The sequence below is a fragment of the Toxotes jaculatrix genome, chromosome 18 (genome assembly GCF_017976425.1).
Source record: "Toxotes jaculatrix isolate fToxJac2 chromosome 18, fToxJac2.pri, whole genome shotgun sequence".
Lineage (NCBI taxonomy): Eukaryota > Metazoa > Chordata > Actinopteri > Toxotidae > Toxotes > Toxotes jaculatrix.
The window spans coordinates 12305852-12317754 of record NC_054411.1 but is presented as its reverse complement, the minus strand read 5'-3'; the positions used below and the strand labels follow the sequence as shown (position 1 = coordinate 12317754).

General features: G+C 38.3%; 2 protein-coding genes across 2 annotated transcripts; both read right to left on the bottom strand.

Moving 5' to 3' along the window:
* Positions 1-728: 728 nt before the first annotated feature.
* il12rb2l (interleukin 12 receptor, beta 2a, like) lies at positions 729-9166 on the bottom strand. Its single transcript, XM_041063277.1, has 15 exons — positions 9038-9166; positions 8409-8507; positions 6737-6884; positions 6444-6595; positions 6072-6214; positions 5745-5886; positions 5456-5532; positions 5081-5345; positions 3867-4061; positions 3618-3722; positions 3360-3494; positions 2493-2654; positions 2291-2360; positions 1772-1877; positions 729-1560 (listed from the first exon to the last, which is right to left on the bottom strand). Exons 2-15 carry the CDS (start codon positions 8479-8481, stop codon positions 1171-1173), a joined length of 2163 nt encoding a protein of 720 aa, XP_040919211.1. The 5' UTR covers positions 8482-8507; positions 9038-9166; the 3' UTR covers positions 729-1170.
* Positions 9167-10003: 837 nt separating this feature from the next.
* rln3a (relaxin 3a) lies at positions 10004-10902 on the bottom strand. The gene is made up of 2 exons (XM_041063060.1): positions 10743-10902; positions 10004-10281 (listed from the first exon to the last, which is right to left on the bottom strand). The coding sequence occupies exons 1-2, from the start codon at positions 10900-10902 to the stop codon at positions 10004-10006; spliced, it is 438 nt and encodes a 145-aa protein (XP_040918994.1).
* Positions 10903-11903: the final 1001 nt, after the last annotated feature.

Below are 11903 nucleotides of genomic sequence, written 5' to 3'. Positions count from 1 at the left end.
CCGATTGAAACTGACCTATGGCGGCTTCCGTTCAACACATTTTTCCTTAACTACGCGAGATCTCAGGAGTACAACACGTTGACTTTTCTGTTCAACACGTTAACTTTTCTGTTTTTCGCGTTTAAAAATAATGGCTAATGATAAAGTACAGAATAAACATTATAGAAAAATAAAGGAGGCATACAAATGTAACAAAAAACAAAACTACAAAACAAAAATAACTGGTAAAGAGTAAGAGTAAAAAGCCACAGTAATATCTACAGTATGTGATTTGGGCTCTCATTAGTATCATAATATTCTGATCATTTGCAGCGCACCATATAAATAACTAATATAAATGCATTAAGCTCGTTTTTGTAACTAAAGATCAAGTGAAATGTGTATTTTAAAAATTCATTTTTATTACTGGGCTGGATCTTTTGTAAAAGTATATCTTATACTTTTCAACATAGTTTTTCTAGTAAAGAATTCAACATATACCTTCACTGATACTGTTGTGTTGTTCTGTATATGCCACATGTTGGATAAGGTGATATGTGTTGTGGCTTTGTGTGTTTCCTTAGTCTGTGTAATACTTAAAATCATGGCTGTGATGACTGCGTTGGAACAGTGCTATTAGTATACCTGTACATATGGTACCATATTGCACAGGAAAGGTTTTTTTTTTAACTGAAGTGAATTTGCCACACCCATATTAAAATTGTATTCTTTAATACATAACACTTGTGCATGTGTATAATGTTCTTTATTAAAATTTTAAAGTTTCAAGTATACAGCGCAACAATGGAAACAAAAAATATGTATGTGGATAATTTCCCTATAAATGTTGTTTTACAGTGGATTTTTACAGCAAAACAACATTATAACTTTAATTCCAGTCAGGTGTCATCAGGTGATGCTGTATGAATGCCCAATCCTTTTGCTTCACATTCTCACAATCGGGCTCAACACAAAGACAAAAATGGGAGACTACAAATGAGTTGTAACTGAAATAGGACAAGTAAAAATGAAACACCAAAAGGTGAAACAGTGAAATGGTGACAATGTAATTAAACCAAATACCTACATGTACAAAGGCAAAAGGTGGAAAACAGAGTAGAACATTTTCTGCACATTTATTTAAAAAAACACACGTGAGGTGAATGTCCATGAGGCAATGTGGAAATATCATCAAACGCCCTGTATTTCCAAAGCGGAGGGCATGAAGTGCTTTTCATAACCTGATGTAAACTGTTCTTCCTCTGATGAGCTCCAACAATCGCCCCTGTCCTCCTCTCTGTCCCTCTCATCATCAGAGTCAACCATTTTGCTGTATTCCTCTTTTCCATATCTGCGGCCTGTCCTGCAACCATCCTCTGTGACAGCATCCTCTCTTTGATCCTCTTGGCAATTCATCTGTGAGCACCCATCTCCCATCACTGGCCTAGTGAATTTGTCAGGGTCAGAGGTTTTCTTCAAGGACTGCAGAGCCCCGGGCGGGATTTCAACAACTTCCAATATAGAGATCTTCGGATGTGGCTCGTGGGTGGGTATGCAGATCCAAGTCAAGGGGTCATTAATCTATAAGGAGATCATACTTAGAACCATTCTGGTAACACACAGCAAGAAACTAGGACTTGACTACATTAGTGAGCATGTAGTTGTTAACAAGATAAGCAGTAACCTGTTATAGCAAAATAATTACTCAGGCTCAACATTCAGAGTAAACCCTGTTCTGAGATTAGACCAAGGCTCACAGAGGACAAAGAAATAATTTTCCTCAATCTCTCACCTGGTGCTTCATCCGTCTGAAGATGTGGCTATTTCTGGGATCTGGCACTTTCTCATAGAAAAAAGAAGGCACCAGTGGACACACTTTGTTTACTCCTCGACAAGAACTAAGACATAAGAGTAAAAAAAGACATAAAACAAGCACTCTTCACAATCTCATAAACTCTACACAGTGTTGAAGATCAATTAAAAAAAAAATGTAATTAATTAATTAATATATTTTTAGGTTTAATGTTAACATAAACATTTTAGTAAACAAGAATGCTGAGAATTAAAAATTGCTATATTCACAGTTTTACAGCAACCCAATACTGTATTGCATGTTAATATATTTCCAGTGTTATTAAAGATTTGTTAAGAATGGACGGCACTAAATTCTTGTGTGATAGTCCAAGTATTTGCCCACAAAAAAGAAAACAGTTGTGATGAACCACACCAAAGGATGAGATAAAGATAAGAGAACAGAGATTTGGAAAAACAATACAAGTCAAAGACAAGTTGTTTAAGATGGTTCTCTTACCTGACTAAAACAATAGAAGATAATACAATAACCACGGAAAATATTCCAAGCAAGGCTGCTATTAAATACTCTGAGAAAAGAGGGAGAGAAATGATTAATCTACTTATTACATCTCTTACACACTCTTTTAATATTTTCATCAAACATCTCATACTAAATGCAACCCATTCAAAAGTGAAGTAGTTAAGATGTGATGCCATACCATAATCTTCTTGCTGTTTAGTTTTGAACTTTACGGTGGCATTTTCTCCAGGCCCTGCCCCAGTCACAGCTCTTATCCACACCTCATACTCCTGGCTTGGACTGAGATGGTTCAGCTCAAAAGTCCAGTTTTTATGCTGTGGGGACGCGCTCACATTGTGCACTAGGAGAAGCAAATTGTTTGCAGTGAAGTTGAGTATTTAGACAAAAGCAGGCAAAGATAAACCAAACTAGCTACAGAAGTACTTTACCTTGCTAATTACCAGTTTCTTTTCTTTCTTTCTTTTATATATTCATCATTATTTTACACATGCACATTGATTTCATAATGAAATATGAAAACTATTTTTACAAAACTAAAAGTCTGCAGCTATAATAGCAACAGCTAATGTCAGCATGTTGAGATGCTGACAATGACAATGCAAACATGATGGTGTTTAGCAGATACCATGTTTAGCATTTACACCATTCTGTTCTTCAGAAGTAAACTACAGCACATCTATGGGAGCTTCACTGGTTTTACAGATATTTAGCCCTAAACGATAAAAAAAAAATTGACCTTATGATGGCATTAGATGAAAAGTTTTTACCAAAGTCATAGAGCTCATCCTGAATGGGACATGACTGCGTGTGCCAAATTATATGGCAACCATCCAACAGGCATTTCGCTTAAAGCCGCAAATGCACTCGTCGTGGTGGCACTCACCGAAATGTCAGAGGTTCACCAACGTCATTGGGATACATCCTCTGCAGGCAATAAATGTCTGAGCCAAATGCAGAAATCCTTTGAATTCCCTATGTTTTCTTTACTAATTACTACCACTGTAATATATATTGTTACATTATTATTATATTTGTATACTGTTACCGTTTTGTTTGCCTAATCCTATTTGATAATACTGGATCACCCCTTTCTGCCTGGACAGGGGAACAGACTCCCAGGACAGAGTCACCTGAGTGGCAGCAATGGATAACACCTGAAATGATGGCACACTGGAGGGAGCTGAAAAATGATTGAGAAAGGGACATGATGATTAGAAGTTCATCCTCCATTTCATATGAGGAGAGATGAGAGGTTCAATTTAGCTAAAGGATGGCCTGCCCAAAGATAATGCAAAATGCTTACGTCCTTCAAGGGAATATCCAATAACTGATGAGAGGTGATGGACTTCCTCTTTGTGTGATAATGCAAACAGCAACACTTGGAAGGGTGTGTAGTATATAAACTGGCCTGTAGATGGAGACACACATCAGCACATTTCGTTAGAGTCCGCATGACTTTTAAGAATTCACTTTTCAAGTTCAAAATGTAGCAAGTGTGTCATTTTTTCCAGTTACGTCTGCTATTGTCTCAAAGTATCAAAATCAAACACACCTTTAAAAAATACTGTTGTTTGGTTTTTGGCCACTTTGACCCAATCAAATCCTAGGCCTGGAGGATGCCCTGCTTGTTTGTATTGCACCACATATTCCTTTATGTTGTTAGAGGCCTGAGAGGGTGGATCCCAGGATATAGTGAGGTTTTCTTCATTCATCACGAGGTTAAGGATTACTTCATTTTTATCATTACCTAAGCAAAAGAAAGATGCTTTGTTAGTTTGCTGAGCCACAGGTATGATTGTAAAAATTGTAGCTTCACTTTTCAGAGAAAACAGTAAGTTTCAAACAGTGGCTACAACCATAAATATCCCTTTGATCTTAATTCACATTTAACACATATATAAACACATATAAAATACTCAAAGTTAAACATCACAGCACTAGGTCTGGGGCCGTATTCACAAAGTGTCTTATCTTACTAATATGAGTCCCCCTAGGTCAGGAAGTTTACTCACTCCGTCTACAGTGATTGATTGTCAGGTGATTGGTCTGTGTCAGTGAATGTGAAGTAAAATATACATCGTCAATACAAAGGCGGATGAAGAGGAAACAGACTGGATTAAATTAGATTAAAAATTAAATCACTAATCCAATTAATTAATGTAACTATATAAAAACTTTTTTTGTCAGAACTGCCAACTGCAGTGAGCTGATTTGATTCTCATTAATTCACCCATCATCAAAATATGCTTTTAAAGAATGATTATTGTTTTTTTATTGTGTGTATTGTGTGATAATGTCCTTATTACCTGCAGCATCTGACTGTGTGCAGGACCCTCTAGAGCAGGGGTGTCCAAACTGTTCCACAAAGGGCCGTGTGGCTGCAGGTTTGTGTTCCAACCAAGCAGCAGCACAGCAGACTTGACTCATTTAATCAACTGATCTCACTCTTCAGAAAGTTGATTGGTCAAACTGTGTGTTCTTCATTGGTTGGAACAAAAACCTGCAGCCACGCGGCCCTTTGTGGAACAGTTTGGACACCTCTGCTCTGAAGAGTCCTCTGAACTGCCTCTAACATCTCTCATATTTAGGAGGCACTTTTAGCTCTAAAATGCTTCGTGAATTACAAAAGAGCAAAAAAACAGGAATCCTGAAGTTAGGACTGACACAGCCTTAATTTTTAGGAGTTTCTCCTAATTCAGCTAGTTATGAGCTACTTTTAGCCATAGGATGCTGTGAATACGGTCCCTGATACAAAGCTTTTCTTACTTTTATGGCAGTCTGGGCAGTTGGTCCCTGGTATTGGCATAACCACATGAGAAGGTACTGTGGTTCCAAGAGCGTTGAAGGCTGATACATTGACTGATGCTACATCCTTTAGAGAGAAGTTGAGGTAGCATTGCTCCTCATTGCAGCATAATTGGCCATGTGACTCAGCTGTGGACACATTCACCAGCGTCTGTGTGTCATTACTGTAAAACAGTCTGACTTCATATCCCAGAATCTGACCACACGCCTGTGATATAGGAAGTCTCTGAATGAGATAAAGACAAGAAGATGATATCAGTGGGTGAGTCTACGTAAAGTGAGACTCTCATTTCATTATTGGAATGAGAGAATATTGTGGATAATTTGTTTACCTACCTTCCAGGTCAGAACACAGTCAAAGCTTGCAGGGGATATCCCACAGTCTCTCCATATATCCAGCTGTCCAACAGGGGCTGAGTGAGAGAGGTGAAAAAGACATTTTGCTTTAGTTACTTTATTAAGTTACCAAGACAAGTGAGCTTTAGAGGTGCTGACGCTATGTTCCAGAACTATTCAACACTTAAAAAACAACTTAAAACAACAAAGAAACTATAAACATTTGACAACCTTTTCAAGCTTCTTGCCAATGCTAAACTTGGAGACCAAATCACAAATGAGGACTCACCCTGCTCTGCACTCCTTACTCTGTATTCTGTACTCCAGTCACTTGTTAAGCCTTCACTACAGGCACAGCAGACTTGAAATACATAGACTGTGCCAGGCTGAGGCTGATCCAATGTATAGCTGTCAAGGAATCCACTTTCATGCTGTGTAGAAGGGGGGAAAAGGAGTTTGAAAATGAATTCAGTAACCAAAGCTTTAGTCAATGAACAATATACAGTTTTCCTTTTTTCAAGAGTTTAATTCATTCACTGCCAGTGTACACAGTGTGGTCCATGTTGAGAGAAAGAACAGAAACTTAGAGGAAGGACAAAACCTAAAGAACAGGCACCTCAGTCCAAACTTGGTCAGTCTCCATCCGATTTCGGATGTAACAGTTTCCCCCAGAGAGCTGCAATTCACCACAGAAGGAACGCCACTCAATCTCAAATGGGTCCTGCTGCCTCAATGTGATGTTTGGAGGGTGTGGCTTGACTAGAGACAGAAATACATACCCAAAACCAGTTTAATGTGTAATATCACTTAAGTCAAAATTTAATTTATAAATAATAAATTACAATTAACTTTTTTTCACCACAACAGGTGAATTATTTTGATCGTCAGAAAGGCAACAGGTACTACTATTATTATTATCTTTATTGTTATTATTGTCTTTGGTGATGGTGTCTGTGTTCATGAATGAGAATTAGCAGGACTGACTCACTGATATCTGCTGTGTTGAAGACAACCACCTTAGATGTGCTAGAATCGTGCTGGTTCTCGGCTTTGATCCAAACATGAAGTTTTTCATGGTTCGAGAAGTATTCTCGATGGATAACTCCACTCAAACTGGTCCCACAGGTCACATTCCCTTCCCTGGAAGCCAAGACAAAACAGGTCATGAAGACAAGAGGAATAAAACACAGTCAGAAGACTTCTCCACAAATTATGAGATTAGTTCTCAAAGTCATCAAAACTTTACTGGCTAAAACAAGGAATGTTTATGGTTGTTTTTACTGTCTGTTTGCTGGCTTCCAGTGCAGGCTGTAGTTAGTGGGGATCTGAGGGTCCAGCCCTGGATCCCAACTGCAGTGTATATCAACATCGCAGCTCCTTTCATCACATGGGATAGAGCACTCAGGAGGAGAGGGAGGAGCAGGATGACCTGGAGCAACAGAGAGTAAGAGATAGAAGGAAAAGTGATTATCTGTTCATAGCATTTCAAAATTCATGCAAAGAATAAATAGAGACATTATCTTGTAACAAACACAGTTTCAACAAAAACTGAACATACAGACAGGATTTATTGCAGGACTGTTGTAATAGACTGCATTAACTTTAGGTAGGTGTACCTAATAAACTGACAGATCTAGTTTTCAAATCTATAACCATGACATCTCAATGCAATAAAGGGGTCTGGATTAAAATGCCACTTGATACTATGTTTGAAGAACTCTTCACATGTCTATTGTACGGTCCACAAAGAATGAGTTCAGATCCACTGGCTCAAATAGTAGGAAACAAGCTGTGAAGTTCTGGGCAGTGGCACATTCTACAATGTTTAATCCAAAATGCCACCACCATTAGTCACAGCATGCAAAGGTACTGAACTACTGCAAGAAACTTCCAGGATATTATGAGTCACAAAAAATGACCACCAAGGACACATACAGCTAAAAAGAAAACAGAAAATGTAAATTGCCTGAAGAAAAAAAAAAAAAAAAAAAAACACTACACACTGCTGCTCTTTAAAATCTTTCTAAAGTTCATAAATAAAAACATCTTCTGCTGATTTACTTTGATTGTCATAACAGAAAGAGACTAAAAGAGAGAGGCAGTGACTAGAGCAGGTGAAAAAAAAATCTAGATAGAACAGATAGCAACCACAGAGGTAATCACAGGAGAAATGTAAAGAGAGTTTACTAAGTAATTTATGTATCTGCCCATGCTTGCAAATACAAACCACACCTTTTTTTCTGTTCATAACATGACTGTCACCTTTACCCATTTCTCGTAAGCCTGTAAATTCTTAGTGGTGATCAATTTGATGCCTGCACGCAACATGCTGCAAGGAAGCACACTGTCTGCAACATTAACAGGAAATGAGCACTTTTATCGGTTTGGGTCCATATGGCTGAGCCCTTTCTTTGTCACCACTTCCTCTTCACAGTATATAGTAATGTTCAAATCATTTAGAATCAGTCTATAAATGAGAAAACACATTTACACGTGACATGCATATGCTGGCCCAAAGCTTCCTTTACCAAAACATTTTATGCTCTACGTAAATCCTTTAGTGGAAGTAGAACACGTGCTGCACATTATTCATTACTATAGTCTGGTTTGAAGTGCGTAGAACAAGTACTGCGTTTTTGGTGGAGAGTAATTTTAGTAGTGTTAGTATTTAAACTTTTATTTAGGTTAGACCTAGTATTTTGTATTGCATTAACTTGTAGGCACCATTTCTAATTTGACATTTTTGATATATGTATTTTTGTATGTAAAAATCTTACTCAGCAAAGTATTTTAAAGCTGTTAAATACATGTTGTAAAAAGGGCAATGTTTCTCTATGAATGTAATAAAGTAGTTAAAAACTGGGGGGCACACAAACACAAAGAAAGTATGAGCACTTAAGAATAAGAATTGTACTTCTATAGTATTTGAGTAAATGCTCTTCGATAAGTTTACCTGCTGGAGCACAACAGTCTGGTAGGCTGACCAAGAAGATGGACAGAAGCCACCTCGTCCTTAGTGTGGCCATTACATTTGGACCCAGGCCTCTAATGTCTGTGGAAAACACAAATATATATGCGCGCACGCACGCACACACACACACACACACACACACACACACACACACACACACACACACACAGAGAGAGAGAGAGAGAGAGAGAGAGAGAGAGAGAGAGAGAGAGAGAGAGAGGTTATAGTCTCTCAAATCCAGGTACATTATTGTTTGTTTGTTTGTTTGTTTTTTATCAAAATAAGTAGTGAGTTGCAAGAACATGCGGAGCTGTCGCATCGAAGCACAGGATACGGTCTACCCTGCAGTTTGGCATGCCGGCCGGATGACGACCAGACAAACATTCCTATTAGATGTAGGGATGTAAATTAACTAAAATTAATATTTGAAATAATGTGGTACCGAGCTTATACATGGAAGCACTGTGATAAGAGTTCAGATAGTCCGTATGAGCGAAAGACACGCATTCCGGAGTTAGTAACTGAATTATGTTCTCTCTGAAGTTATAGCAAGCTGATTTGCTCCTCTGTATTACCAAACGCATGACAGCTATTAAACATAAAGGATTTACCTCGTCACGAGACACACTCAGATTCCAGTCATCCATCCTGTGGAAGTAGGTTTGAAGATAAAGTTTGTTGTGAAGTTGAAACTGTCACTTCAGTTTATCACGTAACCCCGCCCATTTCAGGAATTACCGTGACGTCAAAGGCGCGCGCGCCGTAGACTGTTTAATGAAACTGTAAATATACCGACACACGCACATACACACACACACACAATGAATGTTCCCGTGCACTCTATCATACACAGTTTTTTACTGTGTCTATTACACTTCCTGTTCTGTGTTAATTATCTTCACACACAACAGCGAGTTTTTATCGTGAGGAGACTTACTGACCTCATGACAGACAGTGGACGGACAGTTTTTCGATGTAAACCAGTTTAACCCATTTAGTGCTCTGTGTGATGTGAAACAAATGTAAACCAACAATTTACTCATAACTTACAAACATGATAAGACATTATTAGACATGTGTGACATGACCAGTGATCTTAACAAAGCATTTTATTCCCGTTGACATCTCAGGCAAACAATTTAGAATTCAGATGGTAATGCAAAAATAAACAAAAAAATAAATAAATATATATATATATATTATTCTATGTGTGACAGTGGTTGGGGAGGACAGAACTTGGTTGGTTAAGGATTGAATACTTCAGGCTGTTCATTACAAAGCCTGGAATGCATTTTGTTAACAGAAATATATTAACATCTTGAGCACAAGGCAGCCCTTTCCATACACTTCACAGACACTAAGATATAAAACATTTCAAACAGATCATATAATGGTTTAACTGAAAGACACTGGATATAAAATGATTCAAAATGACCTAAGATTTGTGAGAATTGGGGGAAAAAATGTGTGTGTGTGTGTGTGTGTGTGTGTGTGTGTGTGTGTGTGTGTGTGTGTGTGTTTGTGTATTAATATCATCTGCCTGCCAGTGTATTCACTCAAAGGGTGAAGGCTGACTCTCAGCAAAGGGAGCTGATCTCACTCTTGCTGCAGCCCCACTTGCAGCAGGCATTGGACAGACCCACCACCACATCCCGGCCCTTGCGGTCAGCCTTGCGCAAGGCTTCCAGTATCTCCTCGGTGATGAAAGAGCGGGTTGGCCTGCTGAACGCTCCCTCCTGGTTGTCTCTAGATGTGAAGCTTAGATCTCTGTTCCTTTGGAGAAGACTCTCCACCACCAAATTTTGACTCAAGTCCTCTGAGGACTCATCCTGATGGGAGTTAAATGGATCCTCTGCTACAGTAACAGACAAATGAAAAGCATTAGAGAATACGTTTGCTGTACTGGTTTGTAACCAACAGAATGTAACATGAGATTTTTTTTTTCCAGGATCAAAGGCTCAAATTAAATTTTGAGGGAGTTAAATATAGTATAGCTCAGTATATTTCATTATAGTATTGTACATTCTCCTTGATTTTAGTATAGATGGTCCAAAAACACTGATTAGGCCAATCCTACCAAACAACATTTTGAATTTAAAATTGCATGTGATTTCCTTGTGCCTCCACTGAAATTATCACTAACATATACTTGCAAAAATACACCCATTCACAAATGCGTTAGAAGAAAGTAATGACAAAAACATCATTGTGGACATACAATTAACATATTGAACATATTAAAACATGGAAATAACAGATGTAGATAAAAACATTACAATGTTAGTAATGGTAAAGATGTAGCGCCTTCAGTCTCACCTGCACTCCTGAGTGACCTTCTCCATCGTGAGCCCCCGCAAGTAAAGATGACCGCCCGGATGAATTCACGACCACAGAGCTTCACCCCATATGTAGGGTCCTCCATGGGCTGAACCCCAGCCACCAGCAGGCACACAGCCAGCACCACAGCTTTCCACATTGTACCCCAAGGAAATTAAGTATGCAAGAAATAGTTAAAATGACAGTAGAATCTTTGCTTTGAGCAGCAGTCAGCTTTCTGTCTCCCTGTTTGTAAGAGCTATGCCGTTTTAGTTGGCCCAGGCGTGGTTTATAAAGGGGTTTGGAGCCCTGCATGGGAGATGTACATACTTGCGCACGCAGGCCTTCTCTGAGAGAAGAATAGATTCGAAAGACAGATAAAGTCAGAGACCTTTATGGAGACAAAAAGCAGACCAAAGGTGGCATAATTAACTGATATGTCAGAAGCCTCTATGATCTAATAGTGTTTCAGCATGTGAAGCACTTTTAGCATGTTCCATGTTCCTCAATATAATGACCTCAGGTTAAATATGTCAGACAAAGGCAAATGACATGACACAATGAGAAGGAATTAAACTTTTAGAATACTGACCAATTGCAATTCTCTGTTCATTTGTGTGTTTCCCATGGGGAGACATAACTTTGTAGGTATGTAAATTCTCTATTATAGTGCTATACTGATGCACCACAAATTGCTAAATCACTAGCTATTATGTTTTTTTGGCCTCTACTCATGCCATACGTTGTTGTGTAAGATGCATGGATACTTTATGAGCCAAATAAAGGAGTCTTCAAGTTGCCAGCTGATACCATCTGCTGGCACAGTGAGTAGCTTACAAGGAAAAAATTAGTCCTAAAAGAAGAGGTGCATGGTGAAAGGTAAATTCTTTCAAAAATAAAAATGATACCAAAAAAAAAAAAAAAAACACTGACGGCCATTGTGACTGATATCATAATTATTTACATCAGCTTTGCCATTTTTATTCCACACATGACCCTGTATAACTTCCACATATATCATTTTCCATTTCTCTTGAAAATTGCTTATTCTGTCATCCTTTTGCCAAAAGGTGAACTGGGAGGACAGAGACAGGACCAGTGACATTTTCAAAGTCAGATAACATAGAAATCTTATTATGAGTCACACTATAATAAAACATT